General features: G+C 40.9%; 2 protein-coding genes across 3 annotated transcripts; both read right to left on the bottom strand.

Annotated features, from left to right (window-relative positions):
• Positions 1-1161: 1161 nt before the first annotated feature.
• Positions 1162-7680, bottom strand: LOC111966376 (BTB/POZ domain-containing protein KCTD20). Its single transcript, XM_023990962.2, has 7 exons — positions 7498-7680; positions 4160-4391; positions 3906-4008; positions 3195-3315; positions 2631-2828; positions 2216-2326; positions 1162-2120 (listed from the first exon to the last, which is right to left on the bottom strand). Exons 2-7 carry the CDS (start codon positions 4291-4293, stop codon positions 1810-1812), a joined length of 978 nt encoding a protein of 325 aa, XP_023846730.1. The 5' UTR covers positions 4294-4391; positions 7498-7680; the 3' UTR covers positions 1162-1809.
• Positions 7681-8381: 701 nt separating this feature from the next.
• On the bottom strand, positions 8382-23159 carry LOC111966375 (mitochondrial carrier homolog 1-like). 2 transcript variants are annotated; one of them, XM_023990961.1, is made up of 12 exons: positions 22892-23159; positions 20728-20812; positions 20531-20637; positions 20190-20267; positions 19868-19925; positions 18380-18431; positions 17027-17086; positions 16620-16713; positions 14756-14803; positions 14478-14545; positions 10363-10438; positions 8382-10238 (listed from the first exon to the last, which is right to left on the bottom strand). In XM_023990961.1, exons 1-12 carry the CDS (start codon positions 23051-23053, stop codon positions 10164-10166), a joined length of 963 nt encoding a protein of 320 aa, XP_023846729.1. In that variant the 5' UTR covers positions 23054-23159; the 3' UTR covers positions 8382-10163. The 2 variants fall into 2 exon arrangements, with proteins under 2 accessions (XP_023846729.1, XP_070300523.1); XM_070444422.1 differs by lacking the exon at positions 22892-23159 and adding an exon at positions 21715-22882.
• Positions 23160-23668: the final 509 nt, after the last annotated feature.

Below are 23668 nucleotides of genomic sequence, written 5' to 3'. Positions count from 1 at the left end.
TCTGGCCACTCTACCATAAAGGCCTGATTGGTTGAGTGCTGTAGAGATGGTTGACCTTCTGGAAGTTTCTCCACATAGGAACTCTAGAGCTCTGTCAGAGTGACCATCGGGTTCTTGGTCACCTCTCTGACCCAGGCCCTTCTCCCCCGATTGCTCAGTTTGGCTGGGTGGCCAGCTCTGGAACCACCAAGACTCTTCCTAAACTTCTTCCATTTAAGAATGATTGAGGCCACTGTGTTCTTGGTGGCCTTCAATGCTGTAGACCATTTTTTCTTTTGGTACCCTTGCCCAGATCTGTGCCTCGACACAATCCTGTCTCTGAGCTCTACGGACAATTCCTTCTACCTAATGGCTTGGTTTTTTGCTCTGACATGCACTGTCAACTGCGGGACCTTACACACACACCTGTGTGTGTGTGTGTCTTTCCAAATCATATCTAATCAATTGAGTTTACCACAGGTGGACTCCAAGTTGTAGAAATATCTCAAGGATGATCAATGGAAACAGGATGCACCTGAGCTCAATTTTGAGTCTCATAGCAAAGGGTCTGAATACTTATGTAAATAAGGTTTTATACATTTGCAAAAACATCTAAACCTGTATTCACTTTGTCATTATGGGGTAGTTTGTGTGTGTATTGCTGAGGATTTTGTTTTATTTAATCTGTTTTAGAATACAGCTGTAACAACAAAATGTGGAAAAAGTCAAGGGGTTTGAATTCTTTCCGAAGACGCTGTGTATATAAAGCTGTTCAGTCAGTCCGTCATTTAGAAAGCCAATATTCTAATCTACTGACAAAGGTTGGAAAATAAAAGCTGCATTGGGATTTGAACTGGCAACCTCACAACACTCTTTTTAACACCCTTCATCCATTTCCAACCTACCTCCCTGCGAGCCAATTTCTTTATTTGACTCTCACTTGGAAACTCCACCCACTAACCTGTCACTAAGCTCTGCCCACTGAGCTTTCATGCAACCAATCAATTAATCCCAGACTACCTCTGGTGATGGTCATGAAGATCTGATCACATTCAGATCTACACCACCTGTTTAAATATGTGGACAAGATCAGGACACATGTTAGCACCAGGTATAAAAGGGGCTAAAGAAAGAACTGCAGCATAGCTACTTCCCATGTCACATCACGCTTGTCATGAAAAATATGTATAATGCTCTTTAATTACTCAAGGCACACATTCATCTAGCCTACAACTGATTATAGGATCTACAGGCTCAGGGAGACAGTGTAACATGGCAGACGCATCAACATGTTGAACGTGGCACATATTCATAAGGTCATGTTGCCATGGGAACATGTAATTTGGAATGGAATGTAAAACAAATTGGCTTCATTCAAAGGCCTACATCTCATTTGCATGCCTACAACAGTGACTAAAACAGCAGGTATTTTAAATGCATACCATCACAGACGACACATAACGTCATAAAATGTGCATATATTGCACATGTATGTGTATAAAAGCTATCTCTGAAATAGTCTGACATTCAAAGCTATCCACCAAAATGACGATTTCGCATTCCAAACAATAAAAGTGCCTAGTTAGAACAGTAACATAGCCCTCTGTATGGGGGGACAGTCTTGCAGTTATCAGAGGTGCAATATATCCAACATAGCCAACAATACCTTAACTTTTAATGTGCACCCTGTTGAAGACAAGCACTGTGCTCTTGCCAATATGCTTGCTTCCAAGGGAATAACGACTTCCACTGGTTTGAAGGAAATAGTCCAAGAGCCTCGGGATGAGATGGGTAGCAGCAGATTGGAGGTGGGGGTGTGGTTCGAGAGTCTCAGCTTTCATTGGTTGCAGTCTGGGAGAGTTGGGGGAGTTGAGAGAACGCTGGCCCGTTGAGCCTGTCCAGCTCATCCACCTGCGGGGAGGGCATGGTGCCCCCCCAGGCCGCCCCACCTCCGCCCCCCTCCCCTGGCACCGCAAGGTTGGGCACGCTCTTGCTGCGGACGCACTGGAAGTCCACGTGGCGGCTCTTCCCTTCCTCCTTCTCCCAGGACAGCTGAATGAAGGGCCGCTGCACGTAGTTGTAGATGACCTCTGACCTTCCTCCCGGGCGCCGCTTCACTTTCTCCTTATAGGTTGGGTACCCTGGGACACAGTAACAGATCAGTGGAAATCCATGTGTAATGTATATCAATTCAAATTTTACCGGGGGTAGCTTGGGTAGAACAAGCCCAACTCACCCTCAATGCCTATCCGGATGTTCTTCAAACCTCTCTCCTTCAGCAGGGTTTTGGCAACGTCTCTGTTCTCGATGTACTTGAAGAAGCGGTAGAGTTTGGAGCTGTACAAAACTGGACAGAAGAGAGAGAAACATATTCATTCACTCAACATTGAAGTTGTTCCGGCGCACAGTTAGGCGAGATGGTTAGCTAGCTACCTAAAGTTAAAAGTTAATAAGCAACCACTCCTACATACACTCTTGATAGAAACCCTAACACTGCTGCGTCAAAAACATGCTTCCAAAAATGACGAGGTGTCTCCTGTTGCGTAACCTTTTAAATGTGACCAATTTTGAATTGGCATGGATTTTGGAAGTTGGTAATTTTTCAGAGTACTTTAGGATTTGTGATGTGTGTGTTGTGACTGGTGCCTTACTTTGGGAATACTCCTCTCCCATGGGTGGAGGGTGTTCCTCATCCCAGTCCACAATGTCATCGTCGGCCAAAACCACGATGTGGCACTCCCTCTCCCCTCCCTGGGCACATGACACCATGGCAGGCACCACCAGCTCCTCCAGGAAGCCCTCAAACTGCCTCCGTGCCCCATCGTTGGACAGCTCATGAAGCAGGGCACCTGGGAACAGAAAGAGACAGTGAATTTGGCCAAGTGGCTATCATGATAATCAAGTGAAGGATATGTATTTGTTGAGACTGCAAGGAGGTTTGAATGCTATGAAGTCATTTCGCAATCATTCTCAAACAAAATATTCACTCCAAAAACATTTAGTACCTCAACTTGTTCTTGTTAAGATTCATAGATATGGGTATCCTTGTGACATGTTGTGCTGTCATAAGAGTTGCTCATACTGGTAAATATATATTTGTAATGGCTGCTGTACTGCATATCCCATTTCTTTTGCCTGCCACTACCCCAACTTGGGCAATCCCCTAATCTGGTCAGTTTACACATAGAGTACACATAATGGGTGGTTATACTCACTGAGGTCCCGACACTTGACTGTGCTGGCACTGAAGTTGATACAGAGGTAATCACAAGCCTCTCTCAGCTCCGACACTGATATGCCATCGGGACACCTCATAACACCTGTCTGATAAAAGTTCTAACAGAAAAATACACAGTGGAATGAATGAACTGACTGTTTTTGGTACCTCTACAGCTGTGGCAATATCTGTCATTTCACTGAGATGAGAGACCGGCCTTAAAAATGCCAGCCCCATCACAAGTACTGGAAGAGAGCTTTTAAGTTTTGCACTTAAGGTCTCCAGAAGTTAGTTGAGTCGAGGCTATAAAGTATACACTGAGTATACAAAACTATAACAACACTTGCTCTTTCCATGACATAGACTGACCAGGTTGAATCCGGGTGAAAGCTATGATCCCTTATTGATGTCACTTGTTAAATCCACTTCAATCAGTTTAGATGAAGGGGAAGAGACGGGTTAAAAAATGATTTTTAAGCCTTGAGAAAATTGAGACATGGATTGTGTATGTGTGCCATTCAGTGAATGAATGGGCAAGACAATATATTTAAGTGCCTTTGAACAGGGTACGTAGTAGGTGCCAGGTGCACAGGTCTGTGTCAAGTACCGCAGCGCTGCTGGGGTTTTCATGCTCAACAGTGTCCTGCAAAAGGTTGGGTTCCACTCAACATTAGGACAGTGTTCTTATATTCAAGTTGTGCCAACTCACCAGTATGACCTGAAAGATGCTGGCACTGATGCCCTCTGTCAGTTCATACTCGCCCTTCCCATTGGGCCTGGTGAAGTTGTGCTGTCGCGCTGGGCCAAACATTCTGCAATGACAACGTGAAAAAATGTAATCCCAAACCCTGATACCTTAACCAACTATGTTTTCTCTAAGTAACATTTTCATGTCTGTATGTACTGTACATTCATAAGTAAGTGAAAAAATATATAATTATTTAAGTTAATTTCCCACTGTACCTTCCTAGCATGGTGTTGGGGTGTGCAGTGAAGGTGGTGGGGTCCACCACAAAATGGCTTCCATCCACAACCAGAGTGACCCTCTCACGGTGAACGGTACCCGGGTCCGTTCTTCCCTCTTTCAATCCACTCATCTTTCTGCGTCTCTTTACCTCTAGCCGTCTCTCCCTCTACTGTGGGTGGACCTGGCCACTTGGAGATAGATCACTGTAGGATTGGCTGTTTTTAAGATCTGTAAAAATAAAATTACTGTGGAGGATGCAATTGGGAGCTGCTCTGAGGTCTGTTCCAAAATCAACAGGATTCTGATGATTTCGAGAGAATATAAGATGGGCTGCAACGATATTAGCATGAAAATGCTTTAGAATCCAGACTGTCAAAATTCACCTGACTGTCAAGATTCCCCTTAAAAATAATGACAGTGGTAGTCATCACCCAAAAAACCTTATAAAATGTAATACATCGTTCACTAAATCCCTAGAGTTTAAACCAACATTAGACAAAGTTCTGTTGTACGAGAAACTAGCTATTCTACATTTAAATTGACTTTAGGCCTATTGACTGTATGTGATTTCAAGAATGAGTTAATCAAGGCTACATTACAGTAGCCTATTCACATGGCACTGCTGTTACAATGAGCAGCATACAGTGCCTTCAGAAAGTATTCATACCGCCTTGACTTATTCCACATTTTGTTGTGCTACAGCCTGAATTAAAAATGGATTATATAGATTTTTCTCACCCGTCTACACACAATACCCCATAATGACAAAGTGAACATGTTTTTAAACATTTTAGAAAACATTTTGAAAATCAAATACAGAAATATCTAATTTACATAAGTATTAACACCCCTGAGTCAATACTTTGTTGAAGCACCTTTGCCAGCGATTACAGCTGTGAGTCTTTCTGAGTAAGTCTGTATGTCTGGATTGTGCAACATTTGCCCATTATTCTTTACAAAATTCTTCAAGCTCTGTCAAATTGGTTGTTGATCATTGCTAGACAACCATTTTCAGGTCTTGCCATAGATTTTCAAGTATATTTAAGTCAAAACTGTAACTCGGCCACTCAGGAACATTCACTGTCTTCTTGGTAAGCAAATCCAGTGTAGATTTGCCCTTGTGTTTTAGGTTATTTTCCTGCTGAAAAATGAATTAATCTCCCAGTGTCTGGTGGAAAGCAGACTGAGACAGGTTTTGTTCTAGGATTTTGCCTGTGCTTAGCTCCATTCCATAAATGTTTTTATTCTGAAAAACTCCCTAGTCCTTAACGATAACAAGCATACCCATAACATGATGCAGCCACCACTATGCTTGAAAATATGGACATTCTGTAATTCCCTCTGTAAATTAGGTTATTATTGTGGAGTAAATACAATGTTGTTGATCAATCCTCAGTTTTGTCAAATCAATACCATTCAGCTCTGTAACTGTTTTAAAGTCACCGTTGGCCTCATGGTGAAATTCCGGAGCTATTTCCTTACTCTAAATCAAATCAAATTATATTGGTTACACACATGTTTTAACAGATGATATTGCGGGTGTAGCGAAATGCTTGTACGGGTGTAGTGAAATGCTCTATGGCAACTGAGTTAGGAAGGACTCCTGTATTTTTGTAGTTACTGGGTGTTTTGATACACCATCCAAAGTGTAATTAATGACTATCCCTTTGAGCATGGTGAAGTTAATGCCCCCCCCCCCCCCTCTTTGCAATTCATTGGAAAACCGCCCTGGGCATCTGTGTTTGAAATTCACTGCTCGACTGAGGGACCGTACAATTATCTGTATGTGTAGGTTACAGAGATGAGGTAGTCATTCAAAAATCATGTTAAACACTATTATTGCACACAGAGTCCATGCAACTTATTGTGACTTGTTAAGCACATTTTTACTGCTGAACATATTTAGGCTTGCCATAACAAAGGGGTTGAATACTTACTGACTTAAGACATTTCAGCTTTAATTTTTTTAACATTTTGAAAAACATAATTCCACTTTGACATTATGGGGTATGGCAGTGACCCAAAAATATAAATGTAATCCATTTGTAGTTCAGGCTGTAACACCATTTTTTTTAAGTCAAAGGGTGTGAATACTTTTTAAAGGCACTGTAAAAATGAAACATGCCCATTACAATTATGAAACATATTTTGTGAACAGCATAAATATTGAGTTTGTCCCGGCCCCTTTACCAACCAGAACCAACTTGTACATTCCTGTTCTGCTAGACAAGTCTACATTACTGTCCTCTGAATCATCAAAGGAGTCTAGCTGTCTAAAATATAATTGAAAGTTAAATAGCCTAGACTCTCATAAAATAATTATTTGTTTAATAATTACCATAAATATATATGTCATATCAAATGTGTTACCATAGAATTACGAATTAGAATACTAGAATGAACATAAACCTTCTTATGGTGGTATAAAAAGTCAGCCATTTTGGTAAGGGAGTTGGTCAACCGTGGTCAGCCATTGCTGTGATAAGATAGTGTAAAGAAGATTATCTGCACTGTATGTTTGTTAGCTAGGTAGCCTAACAGTTTTAGAGGAATGATTCCATAAATTTGCAAAATAACTGCCAATATTCCAACATTCCATTCAAGCAATGCAGTCAATCCATAGCCATACACTGGCTGGAATCCACCGAAATGTATGGTCAGTTTACATATATTTTAGAGGCTATTTATACAGAAAATGTGTACCAAAAAAATAGATTTATATGACAATATTTTACGTTGACAATAATATTACACAATTTCTGATGTCTGCCTTACTTTTATTTTCCTGCATAAGTAAAATCAGGAAATGAATCACCTATGACTCTACTGCCATTCATTGCAACTAGACTGGGTTGGATTTCTCCCTGACCACAATGGCTGCCATTTTTGGACCATTCTGGAACGTTTAGGGTTTATGACAAGACCGCTCTAGTAATTAAATAGGATATCTATGTGTGTTACAATCTACAGTATCGCCGGAGTTCTAGAACGTGATGTGGAACCTTTATTGTGAGAACACCATGTGACTTTTACATTGAAGTCTTGTAAAATAGTCGCATTGTCCCTGGTCATCATTCATAAATAGGTCTACATTAGTCGATAGGCACATAATTGTCCTGAAGGAAAGCCCTAATTCAGATAACTAGTTTAAAAACGGTCAGTCAGCTATCTTTCTGCTTTCGTCTCTTCGTCCAGACATTCGTTAGTCAAATCATTGATACATTAGCTTCGTTGCTTACTCTGAGAAAATACAAATATTGCATAGTCACTTGGACTACCGCGACAAGTTGCTACATGTTGCATAGACTACTGTATCTAAAATATAAAAACTTACGCCAGTTTCATGCCCTCGGTGCTCCGGTCTTCGGTTCAGTATTTCAAATGTGCCATGGTGCCACCTCATGAGGTTTCAAGTAATGACTCAAATATGCTCCATTTAGGTTCTTTCCTTGTACTGTACAAACTGAACCAATGATGGCCAGAATACTGCGCCTGTCATAAGGGGAAGTCTTCTAGCCTCAGCTGCGCAAGAACCTGAATGCGGCATTGAACGTGTTTGTCAATACATTTGTATCTATATTGCCATAGGTTCATATCAATGTATTTGAGTTTATATATTTTTTCCTAATCCAGGAATAAACACAAGTTATAAACAATTATTAATAACCCCAGTGTAACAATAAAGTATAGTCCCTCTACCCTTTCAAATTTGTACATATACGAATTTTGGATAACTGCTTGGATAAACACATTGTTAAATGATATATAGTATGTATCAACTATATTATAGTTGTTACTCATGTAAAATATACAAAATCCTAGAGATGGAGCTGCCCAGAGATTTCGCCCTAGTGTCATCATTAGGCCAACAGTCTGGCAGGTTGCTAACATGTTGCCCAGGGGGTCTTCAATCCATCTTCTATTAAATCCTTGCAAGAGCTCTGTTGGTCTGGCTATAAATTGTAAGTTCAACATGCTCATTTTACTTTTTTTCTGTGCTAGGATCAGAAACACGCAACCTTTTTAGATTTGTTGCAAGGTGAGTGCCTTGTTCAAGTTATGTTATTTCATCAACAGGGACAACCAGTTCTTTTGGGGTTTTCATTCATGGCAAGACAGGTCACCTCTGTGACCCACTGGGTAAAAGAAAGACTGCTTTGTGCAGACTGGACATGTAAAACATCTCCTGGCATGCACAATGGATTTTAACTGGTCAGATAGATGTTATATTACAAATGGGTTTAATGAAAAGCTGATGAATGATTAACTATACAGGGAACAAAAAGTATGTGTGTGTCCCAACTAATACATTTACAGGAAATGACCACTCTGACCCTCTCATTCAAGCTGCTGCCTGGCACAAAAATAATGTGTGTGTGTGTGTGTGTGTGTGTCTGCCCAGTTGGTCCCAGAGAAATGACTACTTGTAGACCATCACATCATCCATGTCATTTCATTTTTTAAATATAAAACCAGATCAAAGGATAGGTTAAAAACAAACACAGATACTGTGGAATAGACAAGAATGCCAGGTTTCATATTATTTCAGGAAAATAAGACATCGGAAATGCAAGGTTGCAAAGCAACTGCCTCGCCATTGCTTCTCCCTCTTTCGGGGGATCACAGTTTACAGGGAATGTTTGACTGGAACACACACACACGAGAGTGAATACTCATGACATTTTGAGAGAAAAAAAACATACAGAAAGATTACAGCATTGGACACCATATTCTCAATTACATGGTATAAAGATGCACACATAATAAACCCACTCACACACTTGGCAAAGCATGTCTCTTCTGCAAGCTTTTCCCCACACATTATTTCAAGTAGACATGATTAGAGCAATCCATTGCAAAAAAATCTGGAATAAATAAGGACACAAACAGCCCATACCAAACCCGGTCAAGATCATTTTGTGGTTAACACTGATCACGGGGGCAGGGGGAGACACAATATGATAATGTTAACGAGGAGGTAAGGTGATTCCTTTTATTTATATGCTACTACAAGTGGTTAACTGTAAACTATCAGGTTAATTGGGATCTTCAACTGCAGTCAAAAAGGAACTCAAAGAAATGGTTGGTTCAAAGATCAGGCACACACCCTTAGCCTGAATGCAAAATGTATCATAATATGCATAAAATGCTCAGCCATTGTCATCACATAATTTAGCATTTCTTTGTCATTGGTAACACAAACATACCCATTATTTTGCACTAGTTAGATATATCACTTATTTGATATATTATACATCAAGGACAGTTATGGCCACAGAGAAAACCTTTTTTGGATGGCAGGCTAAGTTTTTAGACATCACTGAAAACCACTGGTTGCGCTCTGAATTCCTCCCGTTTCTTACTCCTCTCATGGCAGGCGAACACTGGAGCTGCAATTTGTAAGAATTGGCGAGACAAAGGATCCCCTTTGAATTGGCGAGGCAAAGGATCCCCTTTGAATGCAACCACACTTATCATGCTACTGGGAAGATCATTTGAAAAATAAACATTTGGCATATTTCAATAGATGACGTTATCAACTATCCAATTCCAAAGCCTATATAGAACTTAATTAAACTGTATATAAAAATAAATAAATTGCAAAATGAAGATAGATTTGAATAAAGAAATAAAACATTTGCAACTTTAGGCTGGGATAGTAAAAGGAGATTATACTCTCAGCATTCAACCAAGAGGACATCTATTGGATAGCATTTTGATTTGCTCACATTAATTCTCCAACCTCTTACTTTTGAGTGGCTACACTAATACTTAAGATTAAAAACAAAATTAACAAAACAACGTCTTTTGTAAGTAACTTTGATTCAGCAAAAAAAGATCAGTAGATCACCAAGCCCATTGATATCTTGCTGTACCCACCAGGGTGTTTACGTGTTTACGGTGAGGGGAAGGTTTGACTTGGTGGGCTGCACGTTGGTCTCACTGAGGTACCAGTTAGGAGGGAGAACAGTGGCACAGGTTGTGCGGTGGTTGATGACATCACTCCTCAGTCAAGGCCATTGCTTTCACAGGTACGCGGCGGAAGAAGAAGCTGGATCCTCGGAAGAGATGGCCCTGATCGGTGAGGCACAAAAAGACAGGTTTCAGACATGCGCTACCAGAGAAAACAAAAATATACTCACACACAAATACAACCAGTATGAGTGGGTTCCATTTGCTCCACATAAGTGGACTGTACCTCATGGCTCAGGTGAGCCCAACAGCGCACCCAGGACTTGAAGATGGGAGAGTTAGGGGGAACACCAGCCACTAAGCTGTGAACACACAAGGCAGAGATCCATTAAAAGCTGAACCCACAAGCTAAAGGATTGATCTAATGGACGTCAAACAAATCAATAGAAACCATATCCCATCAAGTCTATGTATTGACTTCATATGAAAGTTGAGACAGATACAACATTATTACTATTTTCAACTGGCACCAGCTATAGTACAGTTAAGTACAGGAAACGGACCGTAACAAGGGCATAATCAGTGGTACTTTCTACTGTTGTTGTGCTCTTGACTTAAAGAAGATGGGCTTGCTTCAGTGAGAGATCACTGACTCGGGCATGCTTGGAACCCTTACAAACTGAATTGAATAATTACCTATGTAATAACAAATGATGTATGATGTACAGTAATCTTGTCCTCCAGCAAATAATACTAGGACACTTTGTGACAGATGTTGTACACAGACAGTTGGGAATTGAACAGTGATAACTAATCAATTTATTATTCTTATTGCCTGCATTTAAAAATGTTCAGCTAAATATATCCACTCGAGCAATGGTTGAGTTTTACCAACCCCAACCAATGAACTATATGATAAAACCCAGACACTAATTCGGCCAGAGAGGCCAGAAACCCCCCACTCCATTGGCCCCCACTCAATACCCCACCCCACTACCCCTCATGCTGACATGACAGCATCGCCACACCCCATTACCTCCCATGCTTACATGACAGCAGCCCCTCACACCACTACCCCTCATGCCGACAGGAGAGCACCTCATACACCCCCGCCACTACCGCCCCATGCCGACAGGACAGTACCCCCCTGCACGATTTTGAATAACTTTCCAGCAAGACAGCTATGCTGAAGTGGCACGAAGAATAGAGAACCCTGCTGCAGCCGAGCTAAACCAGATAAGGCATCTGCTGAAGAATCTGCCAAAAATCCATTAATTCCATCTGTTATTATCAGAAATAGAATTAGAAACACAACCTATAATATTATTACGGGTTCAGTTTTAGATAAGCTACCCAGGAAAGGTTTCACATTTTCTCATATAAATATATGTAGCTTCAGAAACAAAGTTCATGATTAGAAATTTGCTCATTTCAGATATGAATATATCAGCCATTTCTGAGACTCATTTAGACAGCACCTTTAATGAAACAGCAGTAGGAATACAAGGATATAACATCTATAGAGAAGACAGGAATGTCAACGGGGGATGGGTTGCTGTATATATTCAGAGACATTCCTGTTAAGCTCAGAGGATCTCATGACAAATGAAGTAGAAGGGCTGTGGCTGCAGGTTCACCTGCCTCATCTGAAGCGTCTTCTTTTAGGGTGCTGCTATAGGCCACCAAGTGCAAACTGTCAAAATCTGGTGAATGTGTGTGTGATGTTAGATACGGTCTCTGATGCTAACAGAGAAATGTATTTTCTTGGTGACCTCTCAAGAGGAAACTTTTTACTGTGACTAATGCCTGTAACATGACAGGTTATCACTCAACCAACTACAGTGTATACCAATAGTGTTGGTTCTGTGATATCCATATTTTCACTAATGCTGCAGAGCTTTGCTACAAAGCAATATCAGTCCTCATTGGCTGTATTGACCATAACAGTGTAGCAATAACAAGGAGAGCCAAAGTAACAAAGGCAGGGCCTAAAGTTTTTAAGAGATCATATAAAATGTTTTCTCAGGACTCTTTTGTTGAAGGTGTAAAACATTTATGTTGGTCTGATGTGTATAAGGAGGATAATCCAGATGCAGCACCTGAGAGTATTTGTAAAATTATTCTTGCCAATTTTTGACAAGCGTGCACCTGTTAAGAAACTAACTGTGAGAACTGTTAGAGCCCATTGGATCGATGAGGAATTGAAAAATCGTATGGTTAAAATAAATTATGCAAAAAAGGTGGCAAACAATTCCGGCTGCTCAGAAATTGTGACTAAACTTAAAATCAAATCAAACTTCATTTGTCACATGCGCCGAATACAAGTGTAGACTTTACTGTGAAATGTTTACTTACAAGCCCTGAACTCTTCTTGAAGTGCACTGTTGGTTAAGAAAATATTTACCAAGTAGACTAAAATAAAAAGTAACACAATAACAATAATGAGGCTATATACAGGGGGCACCGGTACTGAGTCAGTGTGCGGGGATATAGGTTAGTTGAGGTCATTTGTACATGTAGGTAGGGGTGAAGTGACTACGCATAGATAATAAACAGCGAGTAGCAGCAAAAGAGAGGGAGGGGGGGGTGGGGGTCGATGTAAATTGTCCGGTGGTGATTTTATTAATTGTTCAGCAGTCTTATGGCTTGGGGGTTGACGCAATAGCACCAAAAATGGCTTTGGTGAAACTGCTTCCGTTAGTGACACCTCTGTTAGAAACACAACAATCTAACGAAGAGGAAGTGTGGATGACTCTGATGAGGGAGTTAGAGTTGTCTAAGTAGTGACCACAAAGAGCTGAGTACTCAAGGTCTAACTACTGAGAAAGGGTATATATACTGTGCTAAAAGGAGAGAAGAGGGTCACAACCTGGAGTTCTGAACTCATAGACTATTTGTCTTGTTTAAAACTACCACTGTTACCAATTGGAAACCTTAGTTCGTTTTATACTTATACGCTCGTTGAAGTACCTTAGTCCTTTCCTGACTATACTATTCAAAGTACCATACCTAGATGTAAAACTACTCCAGAGCGCTCAGGACAACGACCCTAAGCACACAGCCAAGACAATGCCGGAGTGGCTTCGGGGCAAGTCTATGAATGTCCTTGAGTGGCCCAGCCAGAACGCAGACATGAACATCTCTGGAGAGACCTGAAAATAGCTGTGCAGAAGCGCTTCGGACAGAGCTTGAGAGGATTTGCAGAGAAGAATGGAAGAAACTCCCCAAATACAGGTGTGCCAAGCTTGCAGCATCATACTCAAGAAGACTCGAGGCTGTAATCGCTACCAAAGGTTCTTCAATAAAGTACTGAGTAAAGGGTCTGAATACGTTTTCTAAAAACCTGTTTTTGCTTTGTCATTATGAGGTATTGAGTGTAGATTGATGGGAAAAAACAATTTAATCTATTTTAGAATAAGGCTGTAATGTATCAAAATGTGGAAAAAGTCAAGGGGTCTGAATACTTTCCGAAAGCACTATGTGATATCAACAGAGAGGTATATTTTCTGGGTAACCTAAATATTGACTCGTTGTCATCAAGCTTCCCACTCAAAAATAAGCTTTAAACTGTAACCGACGCCTGCAATCTGGTTCAGGTTATCAGTCAACCTATCAAGGTATTTACAAACAAAACAGGAACAAAATCATCCACGTGTATTGATTACATCTTTACTAATGCTTCTGAAATCTGTTCTAAAACAGTATCTACACCCATTCGATGTAGTGATCATAGTATAACAGTCATATCTAGAAAAAACAAAGTTCCAAAGACGGCCTAAAATTGTGTATAAGCAATCATAGAAGTCATTGCAAAACCTCTTGTATGTTGAAGATGTGAGAAAATATTTGTTGGTCTGTATCATGTATGAAACTGCGCCCATCACGAAACAGACTGTTAGAACTGCCAAATCCCCATTGATAGATGATGAATTGCTGAGCGGCATAAGGCAAAGGGAATAGCAAAGAAGTCTGACAACACAGTAGACTGGCAAACATACAGTAAATTGAGAATTCACATAAGTAAACTAAACAAAAGGAAGAAGAGGCTTTACTGAGCCAGACAAAGTTCTCTTTTCGATGAGATCGCAAGCACTTCCCAACAGGAGCATCATTTCGATCTCAACTGTGCTTCATCACAACTAATCTTGATGACCATGAAAACACCCCAAATCAACATTTCAGCACAATCTTTTCAACAAGAGCAGCAGCATTTTGATCTTCATCATACCTACCAACAGAATATTTTAAGCAGACAATCAAAGCTCTATTTTTTCAACGAGAAGCGTGCACGTTTTTGCACTGTATTGTGAGTGCTCTGGCCATCTTGAGTTAAAAACGTTTCAACTTTTTTAAACAGACAGAAAAACTGAGGTGTGATTCCCAGCCTTACTAATCACTTACCCACAGTTGTTGACTGCCATCAGGTCTGCCACCAGCATAAATGGGTATGTCAACACACTCACTGCAATCTGGAGACAAAGGTAGGGAGATCAAACATGGGACAACAAGGTGAACACATCTGTCATAGGTGCTACACCATCTGATTAGCATTGTAAAACAAGGAGGCTTTTAGAACTGAGATAAACAAGGGAAACAGATACTCAAAATAGCCCCACCGCCACAGTTCATTCATACAAATATAGTACAATGACATGCAGAGGTTGTGCAGCTGAACTTACCCCCATCACAAACTTAGTGTAGCTTCTCACTGCTGGGGCTTGGCTGAACTGCAAAAAGGTGTGAGAGGGAAGCATTTATAAAATAATGGTGTTAGGCATTTTCTGCGCACAAAACAGCTTGGAAATATGCAAAACAATACTGTATTATTCACATTTCTAGTGAGAATGTATCTTGTTGTTTATTTTACGGTGTCCACGAGCAAGCTGTGATTATTTAAGAGGATTTAAACTCAGTGAAAATGTATTGCATGCGATGCAATCACTAGATGCAGTATTCCATACTCTTGTCGTCACCTTTTGCATGATGCAAGGGATATTTTGTGGACAGAAAATGTTCCTCTTTATCTTCATCATGTTGGTTTTCTACTGTGCGCCGTCATGAACATACTGTATTCCAACACATGATGTCATGATCTCTTTTATCATCCCTGACTCTGGGGCATCTGAGATCTTGAACCAGTGTTGAGCGGGCCAGATGTCAACTGGCTACCCAGTCATTGCTGGATTGATCAGACCCTCCAGCCCAATGTTCAGCTGCAAGGTATCAACCCCTACCCTGTACCCCATTGTCACTGGATTACCAGACCCTGCCACAGACAGATTCAAGGAAGGCCTTGAACCCTGGACCATCACCCTCTGTGCACATTCACTTTAAACAGAATAGCATGATGATGATATTTTACTATTCCTATCCATTTGATATCATTAAAAAGTAGAAAGAATACATTGCATCCAGACAGGGGATGGAACTGATTCAGGAACAGAACCCGAAAACAACATACTTTTTAAAGGAATAGAAACGGAACAAAAGTGATCCATACTGGTCCGGAACAGAAACTTTATTTTAAAACCATGAGAACAAGTTAATAACGTTAATTTACGTTTCAGACATTTTTTTTGTCCCACAAAAAAACACAAAGCGCCTATGCAAAGCCCTTACTCTGTCACTATTCCAGTGCCAGCTGAAAATATTTGCCTGTGTGTGTGTGCGTGTTTAGTCTACCTGTCCCTCCCCCATCCGAAGCATAGGCTACTATACTGACGTTACGAGTGTGATTCAGCAGATAGGGAGAGATTTTTTATTAGTTTGAGATTAATGGATGAACGTTTCACGTTGGATTTATTAACTACAAAAAAGGTAGGACGCGTTTTTAATTCTGGTGCCACTGTGCATACACACAAGCTTTTTAGCTAGCTTGCTACTTAAGTTACTTAATTGAAGCCGCTCCTCCTAGGTATAATTCTGTGGACCTAATTCAGATAATGCATGCCATAACAACATGTCCAGCAGGTCAAGACCCCTCATCAACCCTCTCTCACCACCTGCAAAATTTCAGTCGCATCTTGCGCCATAGGCTACACTTGTCTGTCCATCACGCATGTAAACAACTAGTTTGCCTGCTCTATCCACACTGATTGGTAAAGTAATTAAATGAGCTAAAAACTGTTGACTTCACAGGTTAAAAAGCTACAGGAAGGAATGATATAAACCAGTACTTTTCTTTGGTTCGAACCGGTTCAGAACTGTATTTTGCTGGTCGGAACAGTGGAACGGAACAAAAAAAAAAGTGTTTCTGTTCAGAATAAAAAGCCTATAAAATACATTTGGTTCCAACCCCTGATTGCATCTGATGAAAACTCATGTCCGTTACTGGACAAAGTATGAAGTAGAATATGTTTTTAAAATTCTCTTTATGTTATTCAAGAGTGGGTAACAAGTCAAGTAGGTTATTGTCTTCTTCCTACCCTTATGGCCTCGTAAAGTATCTACAATTTCAACAATTTCTCACTGGGGTTTACAACAGGTTATTTTAGTGACAGCTGATCTTAGACCAGTGCTTAGAGGTGTCTGTACTGTGCTTACATTGTTGTCCACTGCGTAGGTGTTGATGAAATGGGCCAGGAGGTTACAACACCACAGGAAGATGACCTCACCCAGGACATGGGGCACAACCCCCCTGCAAACACACCAATAATAGACAAGGCCGTAAATATAGTACAGGCCAAAACAATTTCAAAGGTTTTGAACCAGTAATATTGAGTCATACCATGATTTGAATTTGGTTCGCTGAGGTAGTATACATAAAGGATAATGATGTCCTTTAACCTATAGTGCTACACAAACTAGAACACCCACACAAACATTGCGGTCATGTAGTCAGTGAGAATGATGGTTAATTCCAAAGAGTAAATGTGTCTCACTTCTCCCACTTGTCTGACTGCTAAGAAATGAAATTACTTTACAAAGTGGTATGAAAAAGCATGACTTACGCAAAGAATCCCCCAACGCCCTCCTCCTTGAAGATGTTGGCTATGCAGCTGAACAACCCCCTTCCAGAGTCAATCCCAGAGGAAATAAAGATGAAAAGTTTCAGCCAAGTGTTAATAATTTACAACGCGTTTAAAACCTCTGAGTGCCTCTAATGCAACTAAGCTATCAATTCTACTACTTCAACCTATGTAGACCTCTAATATAGCATTTTTGCATAATAAGTAAACATTCTGTATTGCACCATGTCACTGTCAGTGGAATCATTAAGTTGCAGTAATGACATTCTTCCCAAATGTTTGATGAATTCAGATAAGTCAAATTCAAATTTTATTTGTCACATACACGTGATTAGCAGATGTTATTGCGGGTGTAGGGAAATTCTTGTACTTCTAGCTCCGACAGTGCAGTAATATAAAAAAAATACACTACATATACGCAATACACACAAATCTAAGTAGGAATGAATGAAGACTATATACATTTGGACGAGCGATGTCAGAGCGGAACGGACTAAGATACAGTAGAATAGTATAGAATACAGTATATACATATGAGGTGAGTAATGCAAGATATGTAAACATTAAGTGACTAAGATACCGTAGAATAGTATAGAATACAGTATATACATATGAGATGAGTAATGCCAGATATGTAAACATTATTAAAATGACTAGTGTTCCATTCCTTAAAGTGGCCAGTGATTTCCAGTCTATGCCTATAGGCAGCGGCCTCTAATGTGCTAGTGATGGCTGTTTAACAGTCTGATGGCCTTGAGATAGAAGCTGTTTTTAAGTCTCTCGGTCCCAGCTTTGATGCACCTCGCCTTCTGGATGATAGAGGCAGTGGCTCGGATGGTTGATGTCCTTGATCTGTTTGGCCTTCCTGTGACATCGGGTGCTGTAGGTGTCCTGGAGGGCGGGTAGTTTGCCCCCGGTAATGCGTTGGGCAGACCGCACCACCCTCTGGAGAGCCTGCATCTGTAAAAGTTTGTGAGGGTTTTAGGTGACAAGCCAAATTTCTTTAGCCTCCTGAGGTTGAAGAGGCTCTGTTGTGCCTTCTTCACCACACTGTCTGTGTGGGTGGTCCATTTCAGTTTGTCAGTGATGTGTACCCCAAGGAACTTGAAGCTTTCCACCTTGTCCACCGCGGTCCCGCCGATGTAGATCGGGGGAGTGCACCCTCTGCTGTTTCCTGAAGTCCACGATCATCTCCTTTGTTTTGTTGACTGAGTGAGAGGTTGTTTTCCAGGCACCACACTCCCAGAGCCCTCACCTCCTCGCTGTATGAGTCAACTACTCCTTTTGTAAATTTGCATACAATATCTGAGGTATGCTGCATGTGTCACACCTTACCTGTACTTGATCTCTCTCCCCACAAACTGGGCCATGCAGCGCACTGAGATCACTAAAAACAGGACAACTGAACATCAGGGGAGCAAACATTGTTACAGTGCCTAGTGAAAGTCTACACACCCCTTACACAGTCTTCCCATTTTGCTGCCTTAAAATTAAACAAAAAAACCATTTGATTTTGACCGGTAGTGTACAGTATATCCATTGTTTTTATAAAAATTGCTCAAGTTCAGTAAATTTGTATTTTGGGGGGGGGGGGGGGGGGGGGGGGGACTGGCCCATTCAGGAACACTCAACACCTATTGGAAAGCCATTCTGGTGTGTCTTTGGCATTATCATTTGTGTAATTGTCCCGCTGCAAAATATAACTTTTGTAGGCTACAAGCAAACGAGAACACCAGTTGTCTGATACTGACCGATCAAAGGGTGGCTGGCCCAGCGGCCGCTTGAAAACTCTCAGATAGAGCACGTTATGACGTCTTGCCTGGGTTTGTTTTGTCGCCCCTAAAGTTTGATATTTCATAATCACAAATGATGTAATTGAGACTTACTGAGTCTGGCTTTAACGGTCTTGTTGAGTAAAGGTTAAATAAAAAATATATACAATAAAAAAAACAGAATGGATGATTTGGAGTGGATTTCTTTAACACAGGCTTTCATCTTTTCACTTTGTCATACAGGCCAGTAATGTGGCGTGAATGCAATGTTGTTGATCCTTTGTATTTTAAAATATTGTGATGGCAGCATCAAGTTATGGGTATTCTTGTCACCTGCAGGGACTTGGGAGTTTGCCAGGATCAAAATAAATATAACATGGACAAAGCCCAGGTAAAAGATTAGAGGAAAACACCCCTGTCTTCTGAAAACCTAACCTACAATAGTTTCATTTTTTCAGCTAGACAGTTACACAAATGTTAACGCCAAAGACACACCAGAAAGGCTCTCCAAGAGGTATTGAGTGGTCCAGTCTCAATCATTACTTGAAAATCAGAGACAATATTTTTATATTGTTGTCCATCAATGATTCCCAACCAAATTTACTGAGCTTGAGCTGTGCAAAGTTGGTAAAATCTTATTCACAGCTGTAATGGCTGCCAAAGGTGCTTCCACCAAGTATTAACTCTGGGCTTGAAGACAGACACAATCAAGACAAATATATATATATATTTTTATTTTTTATTATTATTATCAATTTCAAAAGTTTGACATTTTTCTTTCACTTTGAAAATGTGGAGTAGGTTGTGTAGATCGGTAGGAGGAAAAAAACGAATATACTCCTTTTTAGATCCAATTTTAAGGCAGCAAAATGTGAAGACTTTGCAAGGGGTGTGTAGGCTTTCACTAGTGACTGGATCTGCAGAACATCACAAGGAAACGAAACCTTAGAGCTAACAAATAAATAAGGCCAATCTGCAGTGTCCATTAAAATACAAAGCTATGAACTCCTTGCCAACAGAGAAAAAAAACAGCAATAGCCTTAGGACTTACCATGGAAGGGATGAGTGGCTATCCTGGACAGGCACTGGATGACCATCTCATGTGAGGTCTTGAGAGAAAATCAAACAGTGCAGTGGGCATAGTTATGCAAAACTGCTACATCTAATCTGTTCAGAAATCACCAATGTAGGCTATACTGGAAGCTAGTGCAAACACAAAGATGAAGATAAGACCAGCAAATTAAGAATTTGGGAGAATGGAATGATTCACAAAACTATTCCTCCCAATTTACTAAACTCAACTGGCTTTACATAGACCCACCTGACATTTGATACATTCATTTTATGTGCTCTATCGCACTTTGACCTCTCACCTCTTTGACCACTTTCCTGAGGGAGGTCTTCAAGTCATCTCTGTTTGATACATTCTCTACCTGCTCTGCTGGAATGGCCTGTAGAGAAAAAAGATGTCAGGCCTTCAATAACGACATAAATTAAGTACTTCCAGCATTCTGTCACAAAGGTATTATTTAATTACATCCGTCTCTCTCATTTGATAAGGATACTCTGACTGTACGTTAGCAAGCGCCAATGATTGGTCGGATTATAAGCTTTTGTGGCCAGAGTTGCGCATTTCAAAGACCGATTGAGAGCAGTTGCAATATGTTACTACTGAGTATGAACTACCTCTCCTCTGGGTCTAGGATCCCCTTACCTGTTTGACTTTACTCCGGACCATGGTAGAGATGGCACTGGACATAATACGAGGGGACAGACCTCGGAAGAGTCCCCTCTTTCCATCCACCCTTATGATGTGCTGTGCTGTGGACAGATAGACATCAGATTCCTGTCACCTCTTCTTCCCCATTCAGGGTGATGCATTAGGATGATAAGCCATTAAGACCCACTCACCATAGGAGAAGAATCCAGGGAGGTACAACACTTTCCTCCCAAACATGGTGGTTCCGACAGTTGGGATGAGGGGCTCATGTCCAATCTACATTTACATTTGAGTCATTTTTAGCAGACGCTCTTATCCAGAGCCACTTACAGTTAGTGCATTCATCTTAAGATAGGTTGGTGGGACAACCACATACAGTATCTCAGTCATAGTAAGTACATCAGCAAAGTCACTGCTAGTAAGAAGAAAAAAGTGCGAGTGTTAGTTCACGAAAGGCAAGGGTGTATTTTCTTTTTAAAGCATACAACTTACTGCAATCAAGCTGGCATACTGAATGAAAAGATCCTAGAAATGTGTTTACATCACTGTTAGTGAGCATTTCTCCTTTGCCAAGATAATCCATCCACCTGACAGGTATGCCATATCAAGAAGCTGATTAAACAGCATGATCATTACCCAGGTGCACCTTGTGCTGGGGACAATAAAAGGCCACTCTAAAATGTGCAGTTTTGTCACACAACACATTGCCACTGATGTCTCAAGTTGAGGGAGCATACAATTGGCATGCTGAGTGGAGGAATGTCTACAAGAGCTGTTGCCAGATAATTGAATGTTCATTTCTCTACCATAAGCCGCCTCCAGCGTCATTTTAGAGAATTTGGCAGTACGTCCAACTGGCTTCACAACCACAGACCATATGTATGGCTTTGTGTGGGTGAGCGGTTTGCTCATGTCAACATTGTGAACAGAGTGTCCCATGGTGGCGGTGGGGTTATGGTATGAACAGGCATAAACTACAGACAACGAACACAATAGCATTTTATCAATGACAATTTGAATGCACAGAGATATCGTGACGAGATCCTGAGGCCCATTGTTGTACCATTCATCCACAGCCATCACCCCATGTTTCAGCATTATAATGCATGTTGCAAGGATCTGTACACAATTCCTGGAAGCTGAAAATGTTCCAGTTCTTCCATGGCCTGCATACTCACCAGACATGTTTGGGATGCTCTGGATCTATGTTTATGACAGCGTGTTCCAGTTTCCACCACTATCCAGCAACTTCGCACAGCCATTGAAGAGGAGTGGGACAACATTTCACAAGCAACAGCCTGATCAATTCTATGCGAATGAGATGTGTCACGCTGCATGAGGCAAATGGTGGTCACACCAGATAATGACTAGATTTCTGATCCACGCCCCAATTTTTTTCATTTTTTCATTTTATTTTGTGTATACATGGCAGCTAAAAGCTGAATTGTGTATACCAATAAACAAACTAACAAATACATCTAATTGTGACAGGAACTTGAAGGGATGATGATTAACATTAACATTTAATGTAAATAATATATGAAAATATTGCTTTCTGTCTTTCCCAGACACACTTACTTATGTGAGATAGCATTGCGGTTTATTTGAGGTTAGGCAAAGGAGAGATGATGCCCTATGACACCCAGCTAGCCGGTGTTATGCCGAAAATCTCCCCCCCGCCAGACCCCCCCCCCCCCCCCCCTTCTAATTTTCTTAAATTTTGTGGCTAGAGTCCAATACTTTCTGTGGCACACATTAGAGTCAAATACTTTCTATAGACCAAACTTCACGTCAGGATAGGCAACCGAAATTAATAAGTAATGTATGTGTGTTATATTAAACATAGAAGAGGGAGTAAAATGTTGGCAAGCAATAAACATTTCAGAACAACTATGGCTGAATTATTATCCTTACACTTTCAAAAATAACAGTCGAATAAGATATGGGACAGATTACGAATTTTGGCAGAGATGTATTTATAGACTAATACAAATCAGTAGAGGATTTAGGTACGGGACACATGGGCGGGGCGACATACAAGCTAGAACCGCCACATACATTTGAAACAAATAGCCAAACCGAAAACTGCAGACAAAAATGCTTTCTGCTACTAAGATCAGTGAAATGTATGCTAAACTGACAACGGAGTGAAGAGCAGAAATCTCAACTAGCAAACAAGTCGTAGAAGGGGGAGAGGATTTTCGGCACAACACCGGCGTCAAGCAAACTCAAACGCCCCAATGAGGTGGCACTTCAAAGTGATAGCTTTCGCGCTTGCTAGCTAAATAATTTATAACGCAAACGAATTATGTGGATTTAGTTAGATAAATTGAGTTTGCAAGTTTAGCTAGCTACCTGAATTAGCAGTTTGACGTACAGCAGCGGGTGTGTGATCGCTGTCACCCCGGCTCCGAGAAGCACGATTGCTGTGTCCACGGCCGTCGTGGACGCATCCCGGTCAAATTTGGGCTCCCTTTGAGCACCTGTCTCACCGGACAAGTTCTCCGGTGTCACCATATTTACGGCGATATTGAGAATTTCGGAGATCGTGTAGGAAATGAGATGAGCAAAACAAGAATATAGGCATGTCACGTGATTCCTTGGCGCACCAAAACACAGGAGGCGGGACTACTTTTCATCCATGTGGAGAGGGAATGAGCTGCATGCACTTTTCTATCCAGCAGGTGGCAGTGTTTGTCAAAGACAATTGACAGTGCCATACGCAGGTTGGCATTTATTGCGATGACTCATGAGAAAGCTCTGCAGAGTGGACAGTAGCTGGCATCGCAATAAAGTCATAAAATCTGATTTCTTTACCTAACCCAAACCACACTGCTAACCCTATCTACCTTACCCTAACTTTAAAATAAGATTTTTTTTTTAAACTACATTTTGGCGCTAGCAAATACCACGACCAGTTAGTTATCAAAACTCAACTCCACCTCGATATAAGAGAATGCAGTTGAGCGTTCCTCAGCCAACTACCATTTGTGGTGATCTGACTTAAGGAAAAAGAGATCAATATATTTTAAGCATAATTGAAACCGTTGAAGAAAGTCCTGCACCTTGGAAAAACTGTAAACTATAAGTTCGCTATAGTATTAAGGTCCCTTAGGTCGATATAGTATTTTT

The sequence above is a fragment of the Salvelinus sp. IW2-2015 genome, linkage group LG7 (assembly GCF_002910315.2).
Source record: "Salvelinus sp. IW2-2015 linkage group LG7, ASM291031v2, whole genome shotgun sequence".
NCBI classification, from domain to species: Eukaryota; Metazoa; Chordata; class Actinopteri; order Salmoniformes; family Salmonidae; genus Salvelinus; species Salvelinus sp. IW2-2015.
The sequence above is the reverse complement of the archived record's forward strand: the minus strand, read 5'-3'. Positions and strand labels throughout refer to the sequence as shown.

Bases quoted from the DNA above. Each gene is read 5' to 3' on its own strand.
- LOC111966376 (XM_023990962.2), bottom strand. From the start codon at position 4,293: ATGAGTGGATTGAAAGAGGGAAGAACGGACCCGGGTACCGTTCACCGT. The intron at 2,327-2,630 runs GTAAGGCACCAG...TCTTCTGTCCAG, and splicing joins GGGAGAGGAGTATTCCCAAA to TTTTGTACAGCTCCAAACTC. The intron at 2,121-2,215 runs GTGAGTTGGGCT...ACTGTGTCCCAG, and splicing joins CATCCGGATAGGCATTGAGG to GGTACCCAACCTATAAGGAG.
- LOC111966375 (XM_023990961.1), bottom strand. From the start codon at position 23,053: ATGGTGACACCGGAGAACTTGTCCGGTGAGACAGGTGCTCAAAGGGAG. The intron at 14,804-16,619 runs GTAAGCACAGTA...ACCTTTTTGCAG, and splicing joins CCTACGCAGTGGACAACAAT to TTCAGCCAAGCCCCAGCAGT. The intron at 14,546-14,755 runs GTAAGTTCAGCT...CTTTGTCTCCAG, and splicing joins ACACTAAGTTTGTGATGGGG to ATTGCAGTGAGTGTGTTGAC.